At 37.9% G+C, this 22,977-nt stretch overlaps 1 protein-coding gene across 1 annotated transcript in view; it reads right to left on the bottom strand.

The window, feature by feature from the left end:
• Positions 1 to 22,590, bottom strand: part of ZFAND3 (zinc finger AN1-type containing 3) — a 133,097-nt gene extending 110,507 nt beyond the window's left edge. Inside the window, exon 1 of the mRNA XM_079298387.1 lies at positions 22,260 to 22,590. Coding sequence (XP_079154513.1) covers positions 22,260 to 22,330 — 71 coding nt within the window. The 5' untranslated portion in view covers positions 22,331 to 22,590. The remainder of the gene's footprint in view (positions 1 to 22,259) is intronic.
• Positions 22,591 to 22,977: the final 387 nt, after the last annotated feature.

Below are 22,977 nucleotides of genomic sequence, written 5' to 3'. Positions count from 1 at the left end.
ATGTCCAGAATTTGTGGTTGAAAAAATAGGAAAAACTTTAAAATAAATAATGCACCAGTGTCAATGTTTTGCACTTTCCAGCATTCTGAATGCAAATGCATGATCTCCAAGAGTAATTACAACAGAAATACCATCCCAAGTTTATTCAGAAAGAAAAAGTATTTTAAATACCCTACTACAATTCTAGAGGGAGAAAAAAAAGTTATTTGCTAAATGAAGATTTTAAACCTGCCTATCAATGATATAACAGCAAATACTAAATTATTATTATATTAAATTTTCTCATTAGCTACAGTGAGACTAGCAGCCAGACCTATAAACTTTCTGTAATTGTAGCCATATAATTTGGTTCTACTACAGAAGAACTAAGTCCATTAAGTTACTGTAGCAAAGCTTTTTCAAAACACTGATGAAGAACACCCTATGCATTCTTTTTGTAGACAGTATTCCAGTCTTTGCTATTTTCTTTTATCACAGGTTAATTCAAGCTAACACACACATGATTCACTGAATAAAACAAAGATATTAGTAGTCTCTGTTTATTAATTTCTTCTACAGAGAAAAATGTAACTCTTGAAACAAACACCTGATAAAAGAACTCTCCCTTACGGGAAAGGTTACTGCATAAATGTTTGTATGTTTAACTTTCTCTGTCAATAATGAAACAAAATGATACAATTAAATAAAAATATTTTGAGTCTTAATAAGTAAATGTTAATAATTATACATATGCTTTTCTTTTTTTTTCTTTTTTTAATAAACAAATATCTTTCCATTCTCTTTTGGAGCCAAATGGTCATTACTACTGTCATGGCATTGATGAGGAACTCAACAGCATAAAGTATCTTCCACAAGAACTGATATAGAATGAGCACAGTGCACAGAAAACAACCCAGACAGCAGTGCTGAATTGAATCTATCAGACAAGAACCACAATGTCCTAATGGAACACTGGCATTTTTATGCTACATTATTCTGCATTTCTTATTTCTGCATCTTTCAACTCACTATACCTTTTCAAAATATGACCTAAAACTACCTTTCTCAAAATTCTAAAAGGAAGCAACAGCAATTTGTTTCCACATATTCAGATTTGGTAGTTAATACAGCTATCCCAACAAAACACAATTATTTAAAATATCCAAGTGCTGGGGATCTTGTCAGAGTCATCAATTGTTTTGTTTCTGACTGTGACCAAGAACTGTTCTCTCTGCATGTTCAACTGCAGCACGCCTTAAAATCAATCCCTGATATTCTACTATGAGCATCTGTATCCACAGAAGTAGAGAACAGATTCACAGATACATTTAAAGTATCTTTCTCCATACAGCCTGTCATCTCAGGCTTAAAGGACTCTGCTTGAAATTTTAACTAACATTCACCACTGTAAATGCTGCTGCTGTTATCCCTGACACAGAATAAATCATGTTGTCAACCAACACTGCTCACAATCTACTACAAGCATATTCTAATCACTTACACATGGGCTAACTTCCAGCTACCACCTATCATACCTGGGAACTCCTACAATTTGTTAAATTGGAACCACCGGCATGAACATCAAACTCTGTTATTTACTTGATTACTACCTGAGAAGACAGATCTACAACAACAATACTTTATAATCAGAAGTTTAATCTTTATTTTCTTGAAGGTATTTGGGTGAATTGGACACAAAACAAATAATGCAGGTGTTATGATATGTATGCAACTACAGCCAACTTTGAAAATACCTTGCAAATATAATTCTTAAAATCACTTATTTTCCTGAGAGATGTTTATGGTATGAGCTCAGTATGCATTAAATCAAAAGTGCTTCTAAGAAAGACCAGTTGCGTCCCACAGTGTACTAATCCAGTGAGAATATTTAATAGTAAATATTCCACCTGTTTTTTCTTAAGCACATCCTGTGAAGAACTGGCAAATTGTTCCAGTGTATCTAACTGACCTACTAAGGGAAAGTAGACTGGACTCCAAACCTCAGTTTAGTTCTTGGCTTAAAAAGTCTGGAGAACTTTAAAAAATATTTAAAATATCAGATATGGCAATACAAAATCAGCAAAGGAAGTTGGGGAGAGACTGCTCATCTTTATTAGATGGTGGTCACTTCCCCTTAGCTTTCACATAACCAAGGTCAGAAAATTCTTATTTTATTTATTTATTAATGACTCAATATACTTTCAAATATACCACTGGTCTAACATCCATAGGTGTACCCAGCACCCTTAAAATCATGTGGCATCACAGAAAAGTACCCACACAAGCAGGAACTAACACAGTGCCTGTCTGCTGTGTTAATGAAACCTGTAATCTGGGTCTCTGCTAGTTTGCACTGAACATTTAAAATTCTCTAGGTACTCTAACATCTGTGAAACATTTTACAACTCAAACTATCAGCACACATGGGTTTCCGCTGTTGTAAACACTGAATCAGTTAAACTACTAGAAACACTAAAAAAAATTTAATGTATAAAGGAAATGCATTACAGAAGCAGGCTACCACACTCCAGTACCAATGGGTGAGTCACAACAGCACTTACAGGAAGTTCAGAAGATCTTCCCTCAGCTCCACAAAATCCAAGTTAAATCATAACCTGCTTACACTTGCATTACAAGGCTGCAGTGAATGCCTTCTGCAGTGGGCACTACTTAGGATAATTTAGACTGTAAATGTTATTTGCTCATGTCTGCAAGTAAATCTACAGGGAAGAAATACCACTCACCAAAACCAGCATTCAGGAATCAAATTCATTTATTGTTGTGGTAGTCTTTCGTGTTATTAGAAGGGTTAATGCTGAATACTGTATTAAATGAAATGGGACAAATATTACAACTTAGCATATTATAGGATTCAGTATCACTTAAACAAAATGACCCAGAACACTTAGCCAGTATAGGAAAGAAAACATGAGCAATTACACAAGCATGTATCTGTTTGCCTCCTTTTTACACTGTATTACAAGAATCCTGGTCTATTTTTTCCTGCATTTCTTTTCAGCACAATAAAACTAGCAAATCAGAATGAACACACTGGAAGGTATTACTACCAAGGAAAGAATCTATATAAAAATATGAATATTTATTATATTTAAATAGACTGAGAGTCATTCACAAAATGCTTGAGCAATGCCAAAGTGAATAAAATCATAATTTCAACTCACTTCTTGCTCCCTCAGTAAAGGTTTGCAGGAACTCCCACTTCTGCTCTGGAGATTTTTGTAACTTCAACAGAAGCAAAGAAGTAGTTTGACAGGCCTACTAGTCTACTGAAAAATTTCAGTTTTAAGTGTCTCTATAAAGGTTAAAACAACAACAGAATAAAAGTAAGTGAGACACTTTCTTTCAGTAGTAGCTTTTTAAAAAGGTACATGACTTAGTATTTTCAAATGGCTGGAGCTTCAGACTCCAGATTTTTATTCCCTGCCATCTGAGAATCCTAATTACTGGACTTACTAAACATTGATAAAGCTTTTGCTTTTCCATGCATCACATAAGAAATTTTGTATCCCTACGTCTTAAAGTTTAAAAGAAGGTAACACAGCTTCTTTGCTGAAGTCAGCTGCAACAGACAAAATGTTCAATTTAGTATGACAGCACTAAGGTCAATGGCTTCAATGTAAGTGAGATATACAGATATTGAGAAATATATATACACACATCACAGAATAGTCTGAATTGGAAGAGACCACAAGGATGACCAAGTTCAACTCTTAAAGTGAACAGCTCGGAATTATTAACACATGCTCCAACCAAGACAGAAATACACATCTATAGATAGATACAAATATGTATATTTGTTTTAGTATACTGTTAATGTAGACAGTTTATAGCTTGTGAACTGTGCTGCCTGGAAACCTGAAATTGACTAGAAATTGTAAGATCAAGCAGTCAGTTCTTGGCTTTCCTAATGTAAGAGTACAAAGCAATATCAAGATATAATGCTTAGAAGTCATTTTCTCTAGATAACTTTCTAAACACACATTCAATACTCAGACTTGAAATAAAATGCCTTTAAAATTATGAAACTATGTTCTTCCCTGTTACGATACTCATTATAGGGGGAAAAAAACAAGGGAAAAAAACCACCCAAAAAAACCTCAACAAAACTCACAAATCCTCCCATTTCCCCAGTTATCTTACACTATTTTTGCTATTAAAGCTAAATTTTCTTACTATTTGTGAATCAGTGACCAACACTTTCCTAAAGTGCATCTTCAAGATGCAAGTAAGGATTCTAGCTTGCATTTAACTTGCATTTAAGCTTGCATTAAAGGTGATTTAAATCACCTTTCCTAGTTTACCCATCAGCTACAGGAACCATAACTCTAAGTAGTTTTAGAGGAATAAAAGTTATATTCAGATTTGTGGTTTTTGGTACTGTACAAGAGACCGTAACTACACTGCAAGTTTCATTTTTTCTTTATAACACCTATACTAAAAGAGGTCACACAATGTGGGCAAGATCTGTTCCCTGTAATACAGTGTGAACATTCCATCCCTGAGCACAAGGTCCAGAAGCCTCCTCAATAACAGTGACAAAATGGTCCAAAGTTAAAAAAAAAAAAAAATGAACAAGTTTCTGAACTACCTGCTTCTTACCTCGCAGCTGCCAATGGGACAGACTGCCATATCTGTCTCTCCTTCTTCTGGTTTTTGCTCCCTAAAGGAAAGTGTCTTATTTTGAATCATCACTTTCATATTGAACAGAAGTAGTACATTTATGGTTTAAAAAAAAATAAAAAAAAACCTGTGAATTGGAATACTCAGTTGAATAATCTGGTCTTCACTCTTCAGTGATGTTTCCCTGATGTACAAAGCAATGCACTTACACATCAGGCTCAAAGGTTTTGATATTTTTTCTCTTATCATACAGCTGAAGGTCAGTGATTGCAGCTGTCCTTCTGGCATTTATAGTATAGCTAGAAAAAAAAAAGTTGTATGATTTTATAGAAGTGTCTCAAATAATCTAAAGGCTGCTTAGGGAAAGGAAGAACACCTCCAAAAACAGTAGACTTCTCCATAAAAGCTGTGTTGTACAAAAGCTCTACTTTCTGTTGATACCATACATAATCACAAAAGCAGAATTTGTGTGGATGGAGTAATGCGGTTTTTTCACTACTAACTCAGCTCCCAAGTTACTGAGGCTTTTAAAACTGTACTGAATCAAACATCACACCCTGGAACGTCAGAGCTTACAGCTTGTCTGGCCTCATGGAATATTTCTTACCCAGCATAGCTATCCACATCTCATTGAAACTAGAGGAGCCTTTTTGGGTGCATTTATTATGGCAAGCACTGTTGGTAAAGGCAAAAATACTGCAAACACCTTTTAAGTTCAGAGGATTGAATGTTAAACATGCATACTAATGACACCTCTTGTCCCTGCCCCTTTGCATCTCTCCCCTGAATTTAAGAAGTATGGGAACTTGAAAACGTGCTGATTCAGGATACCCAAAATTAAGTATATTTGAAACACCGTTTTTTCCCCATTACCATCATCTAAATTACTCCCCTCACATTAGTCAGTGTTCAGTAATCCTGTCTTGTCCCCTACTTCAAACAATTTATTTGATTGCTCTGTTCAGGAAAAATCCTACTACTACGAGCACTGCCAGATTCCATGAGATACTTAAACATACTGCACAATGAGGCTGCAGCAAAACTCACACAGGAGTTAAAATGCGACAGAATGGACCCACTACATTTGGGATTTCCAAATTTTTCCCTCAAACTTGTAGACCATTTTGCAAGCTGTAAACATACATGACAAATCCACAACGTTTTGTGAAGAAAAATTACTGTGTCTTTTTGAAGTACAACAAATACCTGAAGGAATTCCCAACTCGAAACTGAAAATAAGGCAAATGATGCAAAAATTTGGTATATTGCTACAAGGGTCTGTCAAAAAAATAATCATAAATAAAATGTGACCATAATGCTGATAAAGTATTTCTTCCAAAACAGTTTATGATCAGAAACAATAGTAGGAGTGATTACTATGGAGTGATGCATCTTATTAATGGGGAAAACATTTACATTTTTGTACACACACAGGATGATCTCTACCAGCAATTAAACACATAAAAGAGTAACCAGTAAGAAGAAAAAAAACCAAAACCTGCTTTATGAAATCGTTAAATAATTATTCTGAAACTACAGTGAAAGCAACTGCACTCCAGAGAAAAACATTTAATATGGATATTCAAAAATACTAATGTCACCATATATTTATTACTTATTTTCAGATGTGCAAACTAGAACCACACTTAGTTATCTTATTTAATTATATTCCTTTAAAATGTTCTGAATTTTTAGTACAAGAATGAATGTGAACTACAGATTGCATATACAACAGTTTTTACTCTGTTGTATTGCCAGTTGGGGAACAGATGCAAAACTATTATTTATTCTAACATGCAACTCCTTTCAGGATTGTTAAAAGCTGGTTCAATATTAAACATATACATGTTTTCTAAAAGAAATGGACGACAAACTAAATTTTAAAGGCACTTAGGTCAAGTCATATATTAGACTATCCAATGCTGACTCTGCCACTGAAGTAAATCACTCCACTAAGATATTCAGTACAGTTCTGGCTCTGGATTCAGTCCTACAAACCTACAACCACTGTTTGATCACATTATGCAAGTAGGGATGATAATGCAACATTTTCAAAGGCTCCTGAGCATCAAGAGGGTTTAATGCACAAGTCACTTAAATGCTTTGAAATCATTTATTATATTTAGATTTTCAGTGAAGGACACTCAGTTACAAGAACTGTGTTTGCTTTGTTACTCATGAAAGATAATGAGGTCTTTTGGTTTTAACCCAATCATGTTATTTTCAGGGCATCTCTAACTAAAAGGCCCTTCCAGGAATCATTCAAAAATAAAGTTGCATGAAAAAAAAATATAACAGACTCTATGATTCTATATCAGAATTCAGTTGTGTTTACATCAGTGTAAGCTTTTCAATATTTGAAAGCGTACAAAAACAAGCTCAGCAAGAGAAACACAGAAGATGAGACTGCAATATTCTCTAGAATGAAAATACCCATTGATTCATGATTTCTACCAATGTAAAGTAATATTTTTCCATTTTCATGCTCCAAGGTGTAGTGAGAAACTGTAGCTGTTTTTCTCACAAACATCTTTCAACCTTATGCCTTTCAGAATTATTCTCACTCCTCCTAATGACATAAGAGAGGGAAAATAAAGCTCGAGTTCTTTCTTACTGTTTGTCTCCCAAAGATGGAGTTTGGTAATACCCACCAACTGCAGCATAAAGTTGTACTGTGCTTCCTCTGAAATTGAGCTCAAATGATTCCTCACAGGTTGTACAGTGTGCAAGCAACTCTGCCCTCTGCTCTTACCTCATCACCATTCAAATTTTGTTCCTGTAAGTAGCAAATTATATACCCTGTAGAGATCATTCAGCATTCCTCATACATATCTCCACAGATTTACAGATCTCCCTTTCTGTTGAAGTTGGAGAACAAATAATTTCATTTTCAATCTCCTCTGCATTTTTCCCAACATTATACTTTTGTAGCTGAGCTCATTTGTATCTGTACTAGACACAGGTATTTCCCAGTCTATGTTGTATCACACTTCTTTTACGTGCTTTGGGAAGCAATTCCATTTTAGGATTTTGAACTCCTCTAGTGCAGAACACACTGATTTATTAACATTTGACAATTCTGCATAATGTCAACTTGACAAATTATTTTTCCAGTTTAGAGAACTCTCTGTGTCCCTAAAGTACAAATAAATATTTTCATGTGATTGGTGTTCCAAGTTTAGGTTTAGTAGAATCGAAGTATTAATGAAAAATGTATTTATCTTACATTTCAGTCTCTCTGTGGCAGCTCTGAAAAGCGGGATGTACATGGCTATCACTTCCAAATTGTAACCAACCACATAAAGCTCAAAAAAAACCAAGTAGAAGCTTTTCTACTTTGAAAAGCCCAGCATTTCCTATTTATCATCTTAGCAATGCAGCAGTACATGAAAGTGTTATACAAGAATCTGCCAAACCATAAACAAAACCCGCTAATCTCATTTCCTCTCAGCATCTAGCTAATGAGAAATGCAACTAAGTAAACACTATGCATGCTAAATCACAGGGGGTTAGTTAAGTGTTTAGGTCAATCATCAAATGTGCCATCAACAGCAGTAAGTCTTGTTTGGAAACAACTTTGACACCACCTAATCTGTTGAGCTAATCAGTGACCCACAAATCTAAACTCCCAAATTTAAATAGATGGATCTCCATCAGGCTGCTTTTGCATTTTAAACGTATAAGTTCTGTCAATTCATACAATTAATTGAAGTATATTTCAAAACTACATAAAACCCATCAACAGCCTCTTTTAAGTAAATAATTGGGATCTCTCAAACATCTTAAACCTTACCCTCCAATGTCCTACTGACTCCATCAAGATCTAAAGCAAAACTGTAAAATGCATTGGTGCTTACCATTCTGTAATGTGTTTCTTGCTGTCATAATTCAATTGCACATAAGCAGTGAGGTTTTTCTAAAGAGTTTTAAGCAGTATGTGGAGAAGTTTGCAGTGTCTACATAATAAGACAGATCACACTTTTTGACTAGTCACTTGACATTTTCCTTATAAATTTACAACTAAAGCCTTTATGCAAGTGCAGCAGAACTAAAATTTAATGGCTGGAGGACAGACAGAACAAGGTCACCCAAAACTATTATATTATTTTGTTGACAAAAATAAAAATACCTAGGTTTTTCTTTTGTACTTGGAGAACTCAGAAGAAAAGGCAACAAGGGAACTAAAGGCATAATGAAAATGTGAACATGCTTTACCCTTCCCCCTTCCTATCACCTTTAAAGTTTTGCCAGCCTAAATTTATTCTTGAGTGTAGATGTTTGTGGACATTGTTTCTCACACGGTGCCTAGGAAGCTGAGTCAGGAGCTCTTATTCCAGTGCTGTTCAGGTAAAAGCCCCCTAAGATAGACCACAGCTACTACAGAAGGCTACTACAGAGTGGACCAGCTGTAGGGGCAGCTAAGTCTCCTCCACAAGGTTTGCACTGGTCATCTCTCCATAGGAAGTGGAGGAAATGAGCTGCTCCAAGTGCCCTTCAGTGGCTGGCAGGTCAGGGAACAGCACTTTTTCTAGAAAGGGACTCAGTCAGATGTGAAGATGGGATGAGACCCCCTATGTAATGTATTGTGCCTTTCTCCTATTTCACACAGCACACTTCCAAGGTCTCAGGCAACTGCATTTCAATTACCAAGGTAAAAAGAAGTCAGAATACATATTTTGCTTTAAAGTTCAAGGGTTTTAAACATCTAGTGAAAAAAAAAAATCCTTCATCCTACATCCTTCATCCCATGACAGGAGAAGGAAACTTTACACAGGGTGATATTTTGGCTTTTCCATCTTCAGTGATCCAGATTAATGTAAACTGTAATCTTCACAGCTGTCATTTTCACAAGGTAGTTCCTACTATTTTCTAAGTGTTCAAAGTAGACAGCCTAGAATTATTTACATGAACGAAAACAAGGGCATCACATCACTCAGAGAAACCATTATTAGTTTCACCATTTTCCTATTTGAGAATAACATGGAGAAAGTGTGGGAACAAGCCTCACTTCTTATTTTCCTCTAATAATGGGGACTGAGGGAATAAATCACAATCAGTACATTTACTTCATCCAATTCTGACAGTGGGAAATCAGAGCCAAGTTAAATATTTTATTCTCATGCGTGCAAACAGCAAAGGCTCTTTCGTTAGAGCAGCTTTTTATGCATCTCAGAAGGCAATCTCAGGCAAAGGCAAGCAGAGTGATCATTAACAGCAAGTAATACAAATGAGCCCCAAAGCCTTACCTCATCCTGAACTCTCATCCAAGCTGTGTGTAACCTTCTCAGTACACAAGAACAAGCAAGTTTGAACCACCTAGCCACTGTGCCAGGCTGCAGCTGCAAACTGCAACTCTACTGCTTCATTAACTACGTCAAATCAATGCTGAATCCTAAACAGAAGCAGGAGTTAAAATGAGTTTTAAAAATTAAGCAAGCAGTCTATCAGCCCATAATTCCTCAATCATCTCTAGTCTTCAAGTAAAATAAAAAAAGAAAACCTGGCATTTCCATGATTCTGCCTGACTTTAGGTTTATAATCATAAAGCTGTGCACCTTCTTCAGCTGCATCCTTTACACAGGGAAGGCCTCTGATGAAAGGGGCTCACAGAATCTTTTTTACACTAACACATGACAGAAGTCTGGGAAATTTAGTGACATGTAACAGAACTAAAAAAAAATTTTTTAAAAAAGTGTCTTCAGCTGTTAAACTAATGAATAGCAAACGTGCAAATTACTAATGAAATTACTAATTTAATGTGCATTGTTTTCTTGACCTCTTACTTCCCAAAATTTTAACTCAACATCTGACCCTGTGCAAACAGTACAGGCAGATGACAGATTTTCACCTAAGCACCATTTTTCTCCAGTCAATTCACGTAGATGATTTTGCTCTGTTTTCAGAAAGCAAAATACTTCCTATACCCACTCAAAGAAAATGTTTACACTTGCCTAATTCAACTAGACTCCAAGTCATTTCAACACATCTCTAGCTTTTTCTAGATGGTACAAATTGAAGAGTTCAATCTTTTGTGGTAAGGAGAATACCACATTTAGTGTTTGCACATTTCATGCCAGAAACAGGGGTTTCTGAACAACATATACATGAAAACAGCTGAAAAAAATACAGAAACGTTAAATCAGGCCACCTGTCCTGGCTGGTAGAACACACTTGTCTTTCATGTCATTGCTGCAACCACGATGACCTAAGGGTATGATTTTGGGGACAGAGGTAATATCTAGGTATATACTTAGAAAAAGTAGATTAACTTTCCCATACACTGAAGAAATGCCTGTGCCTCCAAAAACTGGTCTACTTTCTCCAAATTAAGTAGTCAGCTGTGCTACTAAAAATGTAACACTTACCTTCAGAATTTGTCCTGCAGAATGATGAGGGACAAGAAAACTAAGCCACAGAAAGCACCACTGATTAACAAGGTAATAATTCTAAGATGAAGATCATGCTCACCATTTTCCATGCCCTCTCCTCTAACTGCCTTCATGGACACCCAAAGAACACAAGTTCTTGAAGTTTCCATTTGTGTCAGAATTTTACTAGGTAATCTTAGAAGTATAAATGCATTTGGACCATCAACTCATTAAAATACTCATTGGCTGTTTAGTGGCCTTAAACAGTCCTCAAAAATAATAATTTAAAAAAAATAACATCTCTTCTTTATACAAGTTTGCAAAAAACACCTTGCTAGGAGAAGTCAGAAAGCCACTCTAAATCAGCAAACTAAAATAATAAGGTCAAAAAGAATGCTAATAAGAAAGCAGCTAAATCACTTTCTGTCTCAATGGCACCTATGAATGTGATGGAAACTTGAACTGAAAGGGGGGGGGGGAAAAACCACAGAAAGTAACAAAAAAAAAAAAAAAAAAAAAAAAAAAAAAAAAAAAAAAAAAAAAAAAAAAAAGACGAAGATTTCTGAAAGCTGCAGACTTAAGTTTCTCAAAGCACTGGTCTAGTTCTGTTTACTTTGGGATTGCAATTACAGCAGTTTCAACACCAACCAGTACTTTCTGTTATCTGAATTTCAGCTGTGCTTCAGCTCAGGCAACTAAAATTTAAACTGTAATGTAATGCTGGAGTTCTTGTTATACCACTGAGTGATGGCATTTTCAGTATAATATAATGCATCAATTTGCTATATAATAATATACATCACTGTGGTTTTGAATCTCTCTCTGCAAGTCACTTGAGCAGAACAGGAAGTGTTAATCATTCACCAGAAAGATTTCTGGTCTTTCCTGAATTAGTCACACAAGAACTTTAATAGTCAAAGGAGAGACTGCATCACAGAATAATGGATAATAATGGGGTCCTATCTTCATCAAGAGAGTGCTGCAAAACCACCTGAGACTCACAGATGTGTAATGCAGGCAGTTCTTGCTCTTCTAATTGCATAGCAACTCTTCTGATTGAAAGAGATTTCCTCCACCCACCACAAACACTTCCTTCCAGATGAACCACCTGGGAAACAACATGTCAACGGGTCAATACTGTCCTACAGCAAGTTCTGATTTAAAACAAACACCTGCTTCTAAATTAAAATAGTCCTTCTTCCTAAATACTCCTTGCTACAACATCTCTTATTCAGGACTCCTAAAATACTGTGGAATTGAATGAAGAAGGGCATATGATTCACAGATGAAAACAGAGTCCATGCAGAAAACAACATGGACTGACTGTCAGACAGTGTATCAGCAGCAGAAATAGCAATAAATCCTTTCAAAACTTAAATGTCAGGAAGGGTACTTTTATTAAAAATGGAACATCCCACTACTCATATCTTTCTGGGTTGTCTCTAAAGTATTTTAATAAACAGATATCTTTAAAAAAATCAGCATTAGAGCTCAACATCTAAAGCAGTACCCAAGAGAAAGTTAAACAGGAACACATCCAGTTGTCCAAAATAAAATAACTTCTAATAAACTACAGTCAAAGTAAGAGAAGAATGCATAGTGATATTCAACACTATATGCAAAGGCATTCTAACATTTAGCTTGATGTTAGATTTGAAAAAGAATTATACTCCAAAACAGATATGCTAGGAGTATCACAAACACTACATGTATTTGACAATGCCAGGAGTTAACAAACAGCAGTTAGTCTACTTTCCTAAATAAAAGGAGTCAACCTGCTCCATCTTAATTATTATTTCCAAAGCAAGTTTAATTTCAATTATTTTGCCAAGAAGTACTAATCACAAAGTGTCAATGCCAAGAAAAATATATTTGAAGTGTACAAATATTATTGTTAATTGCTTTCTTTCAAAAGTTCAAAAATGAGTCAGCATCTAGGGAAGGTACTGAGTATATAAGGACTAATACTAAAAGCCCTTTATAAGTTACAGCAAAAAAGATGGTCATCCACACATCTACATAAAAAACAAAAAAACAACAAAACTTCAGCTTCTTCAAGGAATTTGAAATGTATCTTAAATTTTGTAAAATTTTGTGAATTTAAAAAACTTAAATTACAATGCTTTATTCCTACTAAAAACAGAGTAATTATACTAACATGCATGCAAATTCAAATTGGAGAGAATCTTCATTATGGAAACATGCTACATGAGAATTGCTTTAATTTCTTCATGGAAATACACAGTCAAAAGTATATTCTAAAAATAGAAATGAATAGATTTTAAATTGATAAAGATGTTAACAATTCAGAGGAACATTTGAAACCTATTTGCGTGAATAAGCAAGCATTTGTTAACACCCAGACAATTTTGGAAACCATTACTGTCCATTAGTTCATTGAAGGAGATTACTAAGGAAAAGGTAGGGCATTAAGCAATGAACAAGCATTACTAACACCTCATCCTGCAAACTGGCACCAGTAATACCCAACCTAGAACTCTTCATGCTTCAGGTAAAAAATGCATTTCACTCAGTAATAGTGGATACTTGTTAAAGAAAAGTTTCAAAGACACTCAATTGATTTATCAGAAAGCCAGGCTCCTTACTATTGACATTATCTTGGACCAAAATAACATCTAATCAATAGTTAGAGGACAATACAATTTCCAATTCTGAGGGACTCTGGCTAAATGACAGCATTTTACCTATTTTATGTATGCAGCTTCCTCTGAGACACTTCTGAATATAATAATTAGAGATAAAAATGCTGCAGTTATGGCAACAGAGTTGATGTTGGTAACAGTTATATTGTGAAAGACAGTTGTGTTTTAGCAATTAAGTCAATGATGACATGACTTTGGATTCTGCTTTTCCAGGGGTACAACTAGGTGATTATCATGAAACCAGCTTGTTTTTTCTGGTTTTTGTTCTTTTGAACACTGATTCAAATCGAGTATTGTGCCCCTTCCTCCTCTCTTTTCCTTAGATGCTTAGGACTTAAAATAGGACTTTCAACTTAAATCATCCATTCAACCAAGCAGAAGTTAAATATATACTTTACTAAGACAGGCCTTCAAATAAACAATTCACCCAACATTAGATCTAAAAAGCCAAAAACTAGACAGAAATCATCAACCAAACTCTTTTTCTCTGTTTGTCTGACCGCTTATTAAAATTATTTCAGGAAAACTGATTTTTATCTCCACTCAAAATTTTTCATTACTTCCAGTTAGTCTCTAATTTACAACACGCAAACATTGGAAATCCAACACTAGCCAAAGTACATTTATTAAAGGACATAACACTGATAAAAGTAATATTAGAAATAGATTTCCTTAAAACACTAATAAAAATATTACCATATTTAGAAACTGAAATTTATCTTCCTTGCATTGACTTATATAGTGCAAGTTCAGAGCATGCAAATGGTGGCCAGATTAAACAGATGGAATCAAACAGGACACCTAGAAGTCTTTCACACATAACATGGAGCAGCATTCCCTGCTGCATAGAAGATGCCAGATGAAACATTAAGTTTAAAAACCCATCAGCAAATTTCAAATACAACTCTTCTGTATAGGCAAGTACTGCACTTACCACAATGCTACTATTCAGATGCTATAAACAGAAACTGAACAGACAACTGCAAACATCTTCCTTATCCTCATGGGATACTGCAACTCCTCAACTACTATGTTTTCCTGAGTATACGTAAGGAATAACTTAGAGTTAACAGAGCTATGCATTACAATACACTGTTTGACATTCAAAATTTCAAAAAAGTGTCAAAAATAGAAGTTTAACCCCATACTCTTTAAGTATATAAATTTTCCACCATTTCAAACAAAAGACTCATCTTTATTACAAAAATAGCTTTACATCAAAATCTGAAATTAGAAGATAACGACTGGGCATTTTTGCAGAACCTAAAAATACCAACCTGCTACTTCTGTACATTAATGTCATCTCTACAGCCTGAAACCACTGTGGCCATTCACAAAAATGTTTCAGTTGTCAGAAACATTTTTTATTCAATGCATACGGTGTCCTCAACAATATTTTGTTATGTGGCCTTCTCAGTGTCCAGGGGAGATGCCATTTTAATATCTAGAGACACCTGTCCTAAGTTTCTTCACAGATCTATCATCGAGAGGAGTTGATTCATGATGCAGCTACTGCCTGATTTTCAATTCTTCCAAAAGCAAAGAAGGGACTCCATCCTAGTGAGCCCTGCCTATTTAAAATAGACAGGAAATACTTCTGACACTTCAGTTTAAAAAGGAGGGGGAAAAAAGGGAGAAAATAATTATGGAATTTACCAGCCTAAAGTGAATATGAATTTTATCTTAACCCAAATAAGGGTTTCAACATAATGAAGACCAAATACTGTCCAACAACACTCACAAGACATTTGTCTTAACTTCTGAAGTACAATGTCAACTATATCAGTCAAGGCTGAATATGTGAGGAGCTACATGAACACAATTACATATTTAACTTCAAAGAATATAAGCAGTAATTGGCTGAGAAAGTATATCACATTCATAATTTTTACCCACTGGCTCTAAAGAAAGCCTGTGTCTATTTATCTGCACTAACTTCTAATTTAAAAAGAAATTAAAATCCAGTAATGGCATAGCAAATTACTGAAAACACTCAAGTCAAAACTAGACATCTACAATAAATACATCAATCAAGGCTCATTCCTGATAGTTAATGTTTTGCATCACTGATTTCAACACCTAAAAAGAAATACTGAGTCGTGAGGCTTCCACCAATTTGAGCCTTCGACAGCTGTCCAACTTGCAGCAACAATATTAACATCAAATTTCAACAGAAGTGGTAAATTGTTCGAAATTTATGGAATTAAAATCAGCAGCAGTATTTCCCCAAAACTGATACCTATATTATAACCCTCTGACTGACTAGGCTTATTATCAGAAACTTTTGAGAACCAAAAGCATCTTCACCAAAATGAAGCATTATACAAAGCTCATCTGTGGTACCATACAACATTTGGATGTTTTATTAACTAGCATTAAGACAGATATTTCCTAGCTTTAACTGTGGAATAATTGTCAGTACTGCCCAAACAGTAGCATATTTGACTACCCACAGTTCACAGAAGACAAGAAGAAGGTTCTGTCGCACAAGAAAGACAGAAACCAGGAAGGTGACCTAGACATTGTAACTTTTAACTCCTCCAAGCTTAAAAAAGGAGGACAATCTACTTCTTCCTTGTTTGTTCTACTTCTAAGAACAGCAGCTACGACAGTGAATTTCATTCTCACTGATGAGGAAGTTACAATTAGATTAAAAGGTGCTGGATATGCCCGTCTATAATTAACACAGCACTCATTTAAAATTAGAAAATATATATAAAGCATTTTCTATACAGATTTTGAATAAATTTATGGTTTATGCAAGAGGGCTTTTTCCCCAAATTCTGGCTGCACTAAGTTAACAGACATTTTTAATCAAGTAGGCCTATTTTTGGATCTCCTTAAATAAAACACCCTCATACCAGCTGTTTGAATTTATTCACTCCTTAGAATTATCACACAGCAAGTTTAAAGGAAACAAAATCAATTTTTTTTCCCCCACAGAGAGAATGGTCAAATTGTGGAATGTATTCCTGGAGGACATTGCAAGGGTCAAGAGTACATATGGCCTCACCAATTCATTATGCAAATTTATTGAAAAATAGGTAAGACCTACTAAGCTGTAAATCTATAAAACAGAGGACAACCTTATGTCAGACTGCCAGAAGCAAAGGAGGTATACCAAGATAAGCATCACTGCATGCTTGCTCTGTCCTTATGCCTATTCCCTCAGCATCACTTATCACCCAAATCAGAAATAGGGCTGGATGTATCTTTGGTCTGATCCAGAACAGCTGGTTTTCATTAAACAACAAAATCTCCTTTCTGTTTTGTCTATTCTATTAAGTACTGCAAAAGAAAGCATTGTTTTCACATTCCTAGAAAAGAGCTTATTACAGTTAAAGAATTAAATCCAGTTCATCTGCTTTTACTTCAAATGCCAATAAACCCCATTTCACAAGGTAAGCTTCTACAGCAAATGGAAAACTTAGCAAAAATGTAGTACCTTGCAACTGCAGTTGCAAGAGGCAAGTACTCACTGTACAAAAAAGTGGATAAATTTTTTATCTTTTGACTTTATTTGATATGTTCTTCTAGTTGTATTATGATTGAGGGAAATCACAATTCATCATTCTTTATCCTGCATATTTTTATTCAAACAATTAACATGACAAAGCTCAATTCCTCACCACCACTCTCTCATCAGACAGAAGCTTCTCTACCTCATAATTCTCAATATCGTCTAAAATTAGGATCTAAGCAAATAATTTCAGTGTCTCTCCAACATCCCTGTAGCACTTTATACAAAAGTTGTAAATAAATTAGTATCTCATCAGATTCTTTGTTTTTCAGTTAAATAATCTGTCACTTGTTTGTGCAACACATCAATAGATATATTATTACAGCAATTAATGCTGGATTTAAATATAAACTGCTTCAAGTTCCTTTGCTTAAGAATTTAACAGAGTATAAGTTCATGCATAATATTGAAAAATTACAATATTAAAGTATTTTTAGTCTCAACCTAAAATAGCACTGTCTCGCACAAACTGACAAATTCACTGCTTACTCCAGCATCTGATCCAAAGTGCCAGCCAGTGAAAGCCTGGCTAAGGAACTGCATGATCCAAGCCCAGTGAAAATAGATTCTCAGGGGGAAACATATATCAACATTTACTCAAGCCTCATTTAGGAACATCTATGTAAGGTTGCAACAACGATTAAAGAAAAATTAGGTTTAGGGAGGCATTATGCATTCACAATGACCTACACTGCCTGTGAGCATTTATTAAAAAGGCAGTGTTTATTAAAAAGGAACACTCAGAGTTCCTACGGAATGAACAGCTGTAATCACCCAAAAAAGTGAAGAAAAGACTAGTCAGAAAAGAGGCTTCTAAATGGCACATACATATAACCATTGTTTGTTTAGAAGCTAAAAGCATGCTTTGGTGATATACACTGACAAACTCATTATGCTTATGTTAAATGATTCACCGTTTGATCAAATGTTTAATTTTAGCAAACAAAAACCGAGGAAAGAGCCAGATTGGCATGGAAAGGATCTGATGATACACAAGTGACTGGAAAATCCAGACTCAGAAATAAAACTCTGAATTGGGCCTGCACAGAATGCTTGGGGCACAGTGTCTCATCACACATATGATGCATGCAGTGTCACAGAAAGGCAGAGCAAATGGCAACATCCTGCAAAAGCCCTGCTGGCATGTTCTCAAATAATATTGCTATCAGTTTTAGCTGACTACAGTACCTTATAGTTGCCAGAACTAAGATGAGATGAAACTAATCATACTGTGTTTTCAATCAGCTTCCTGCTGGTTACCACCATTTCAAGAATGGAATTCATTTGGTTTATGTCTATTAACATATTTCCTTCTTTTCAGGTTCTAAGGCACTAAATGCAGTGGTATGGTATCAGTCTGGACAGTAAAAAAGATAAGCAGCAGTCACTACAGTACAAATAGAATTGTAAAAGCATAACCCTCTGTGACATGCTCTTTTCACAATATATGCTACCACCAGCTCACAAGTCCCTTCTATGCATATAACCATTTAACAGTAATATCCCCAACCCTCTGATGGTTCCACTCAAGTGAAACCTTCATGGAGATCTTTAAAAGCCAAAGGGAAATTGACAACATGTAGGTCATTAAATAATCAGCCTCATCTCTAATAAGCAAAAAGGCTCAATTGGAATATAATACACCCAGTAATATTTTCATGTATTTATAAAATCTTCAACCTTGAGCTCATACACACCATAAGGGAAACGCTTCCAACAAGAACAAATAAACATTACATGATTCTATGATTCTTTGGTCTGTTAACCAGGAAAACAAGAAAGCATTTTTCCAGGTCATAGGAATCAGAAGCTAAGTACAGCATACTTTAGATGAAGTAATCTAAAATAAAAACTTGCATACTGAACCCTTTCCAATCTTTGTACACTAAGACCATTCCAATAAATTGTGAGATAGCTGCTAATGACCGAAGCTGAAGATATAAAAATAGGGAGAAAGGGGAGCAGAATATTTTCAAACACTAAGTTGCATGAATTTTTCATAAACATTAATACTGATGAGGTTTCCCAATTGAGATTATCTGGGTAAGTGAAATGATTTTTTAAAATATAAAGATCATCTCAGTGCTTCATTTAAACTTTACTTGAGCAGAAATGGCAGACTGGGGATTCTAAATAGAAGGGCAAGTCTGCAGATTTAAGGATGGATTCCGTAATCTTTAACAAAAGGCAAGCAAAAGTTAGTTATTGACCTTAAGCAGATGTATCAGAAGTTCTTAACAGCCTCACTCAAAAGTATCTTCTTTCAGCTGTTCATTTTTCAGTCTCTTAGATCTTGAAACATCAAGAGTTTAGTAGTTTTCCAGTCTCTAGAGATTCCTGAAACCTAGAGGATCTGAATTTCTAACATAAGCCCAAGTCTTTTAAAAGAAGAACCCCTCCAACTTCAATGCAATAGTACATACTAGTCTGCTCCTGTAATCTCTTTGCATGCCATCACTATCAACACGTGTTTCTGGAGCTACTTCTACCCCTGTTCAATCAATGGGCAAGCACAGCAACCCACAGCCTACTTCAATTTTAATACTTCTTTCAGTCCTTCCCTTAATGTTTCCTGTCATTGTGGCTTACTGCAGACAGCATACACCTTACTACAAACAGTCCCATAAGCATTACATAAAATCAATTAAAAAAAAAAAAAAAAAAAAAAGGCATCTTTTATACTTGGTAAAGTCTAGACCTTACCGTTTGACCTCCAGACACAAGAACTGCTCTGCTGCTTACCTGGCTTGGGCTCACTCAAGAACTGTGAAAGGGTTCTCAGCCACTGCACTCACAGAGACTAGAAAACTGAAAGCTGTACTGGTCCTCTACACTACCTTATTTACAAATTCAATGGAAACCAACACATCAAATTACAAGTTTCAGAACTTTTCATGACTTTAAATGTCCTGGCCCTGCTGTTCCAAAACGTGACTTGACAGACATTAAGATGACATGAAAGTTAGAGATGCTTAAATGTAAGATGTTTACATGTTGCTGGTCATAACCCTAGCTGACATCTAGAGCAGCAGAATTTCCACTTCAGAAGAATATCATGACTTACTTTCTTCAGAAAGCTGTCATAAAACTGTAACCCCTTATGAACTCCTGACAATGCAACTTCAATAGAAAGGCACATCTGCACTGATTTACCAGACAACCTGTCCAACCACTAGCAAGGCCTAGGCAAATAAGGTCACTTCAGCTTTTTCAGGACTGAAAAGTATAGTAATCAACTCTGGAAACTGACAGTACAGACTTTTTTTAAAGTGGAAAAATAGATATTTAGCTTGCCACTGTGTATTGAAATGCACCTGGCAGACACTTAAAGAGACTGAAAAACAGGCCAATTCATTCACTGTATCAGTGGAAAAAGTGAGGGTTTTGTTCCACACTGCTGTCTTTCAAAATTATCATACAAAAACACCCCTGCACGGATGGCACTCTGAAGGGGAAAGAAAAGGAGAGAGCAAAAAAACACCAATTGGTATCTGCTTGTGTAAGGGAAGAATGTTTAAAAAAAATCAGTTTTAAAGGCAATGGGTTTTCTTGAGAGCCTCCTGTAACCATTAAGCAGATCCTTGAACACAAAGCACCAGATTTTCTTCTCATTATCAAAACATGCTGAACCAGCCAAGAAGTTGAGCCCAAAGAAAAAGTTCACTTTCAACTTTAGACAATTCTCCCATAAGTATCACGTTACAGAAGTCAGTGCACTGCATTAGAGATAGCAAAAACTTGTTCTCCACTACTTTACAAAAAATATCAGACCCAAATATGGAAGCCTAACAAGAAAAAAATAAACAAAATAATTTACTATGTATTTATAATCTGTCCTGCAAGATGACTCCCAACAGGGCCATGGCATTTGTTGCAATTCAGGCTTCTGTCATAACTCAAAAATGGGATTTCATTTTAAAATCCTGCCACTTCAATAAACCAACCAAATGTACAGTGACATCACTAAATCACTCTTATTGCATCTCTTTTCTCTCAGCCTCCACTTCCCCAGAGTACCTTAAATTGCATTACATAAATCCCACAAAGGTACAATCACCGACAAGTGTAAATCTCAGGTGGGCCTTCAAAAGTCTATTTAGTCACATATTCTTTGAATTTTCCATAAATAAGAACATTAGGGACTAATGTTGCTGCAACAGACACTAAAGACATTTTATCACGATGGGTCTCTGCTAGAATACCATCTCCTCTGGCACATCTGATTTAAAAAAAAAAAAATCACTAACGGAAATATCTTCAACAGACATGACCCTAGAGGTGTTAGTTTAGGAAGGAACAGATTTACTTTTCCTTTTCACCTTCGACAAACAGGAATGACCCCTACTTCCTTCTTCCTAAAAGGGTATCAGCAAGCAGCTAGCAAGGGCCTTATCTATTATGAACCACTTCGCTTCCATAAGGCGGAGAAAGAAGTATGTTTTTGTCCTTAGCCTTTTCGCCTCATTAGTTATGCTGCCCAGCGTCAATTGCAGCGACAGCTCGCCGTTCCCGGGCGCGGGGCAGGGATGTGTCAGGACACCCGTCAGGGCACCCAGGGGCCCGCATTGCTCACCCGCGCCCATGAGGAGCTGGAGGCAGGCCCCGCAGCGAGCCCGCAGCCCCAGAGGAGGGGCGGCCTCTCTCTCTCGGAACCTGCGTGCCGGGGGAAGCGGCCGGGCCTCCCCCGCCGCGCTGCCGGGAAGGCCGCGGTGTCCGGGCGGGGGGGCCGCGGGCACCCCCTCCCCCTCCGCGCCCGGGGGCAGCGCAGCCACCTTCCCCCGGGGCACCCGCTGCCTCCGAGCCAGGAGCCGACACCGGGCCGGGCACCCCCGGGACCCGGCACCCACCGGCAGGGAGACATCCCTCTGCCGAGGGGGGGAACGCCGCGGCCCGCCCGGCAGGGGCCCGAGGCCGCCCCCTCCCCGCGGCGAGCTGCGGGCTCGGCCCCCGCGACAGGCCAGCGCCCGGTGTTACGACCTGGTCTATTTCCCCCCCGAGCGGCCGCGGCCCCCCGCCGCCTCGCCCTTCGCCTCCCGCCCGCCCCCCTCCGTCCCTCTCCGCCCCAGCCCAGCCCCGGGCCCGGCTCACCCCCAGAAGCCGCAGGGGCAGCGCGGGGGCAGGCTGGGCGCCTTGCTGCGCTCGCTGCCGGCGTCTCCCATGGTGGGGCCGGGGCGCGGGGCGGCGGCGGGCGGGGGGCGCGCGGCTCCCGGCCGGGATTCCAGGCCGGTCAGCTGGAGCCGGGCGGCACCACTGGGGAGGCGGCGGAGGGGAGGGCGCGGGGGGGCCCGGCCGCACCCTGCCGATGGGGCGGGCAGGGGAGCGGAGGGGCTGTGGCACGGGGACGCGGAGCTCCGTGCGGCGGCGGCGCCCGCCCGCCGGTGCCGGTGACCGCCCCGGTGCTGCAGCGATGCGCGCCCGCCCTCCCCGGAGCACCGCTCGGCCCCTCGCGCAACAATGCGTGCCCCCCTCCGGCACCGCGGCTCCCCCCGTCCTGAGCGCGATGGTTTCGTCAAGCCACCGAATCAGCTGGGAGCGGCATGTACCACGGTACATCCCCGGGGGAAGTTGGGGTAGATCGCGCGCGGTTACTGGGCGAGAAGCGAGTTTGGAGGGCACCCGTAGGCTCGAGGAGAGAACAGGATTCTCGATGACGGGTCTCGGGCGGGCTCAGGCGCGCGGAGCTGCCTGGAGCCGTTGCCGTCCTTCGCCTCTACCCATCCGTTGGGCGCACAGTGGTACGGCCAGGGACGGCCGGTGGAGTGGGGGGGTGCCGGTGCCGCGTGCACATGCGCGGACGGGCCCCCGA

The sequence above is a fragment of the Erithacus rubecula genome (assembly GCF_903797595.1).
Source record: "Erithacus rubecula genome assembly, chromosome: 2".
NCBI classification, from domain to species: domain Eukaryota; kingdom Metazoa; phylum Chordata; class Aves; order Passeriformes; family Muscicapidae; genus Erithacus; species Erithacus rubecula.
The sequence above is the reverse complement of the archived record's forward strand: the minus strand, read 5'-3'. Positions and strand labels throughout refer to the sequence as shown.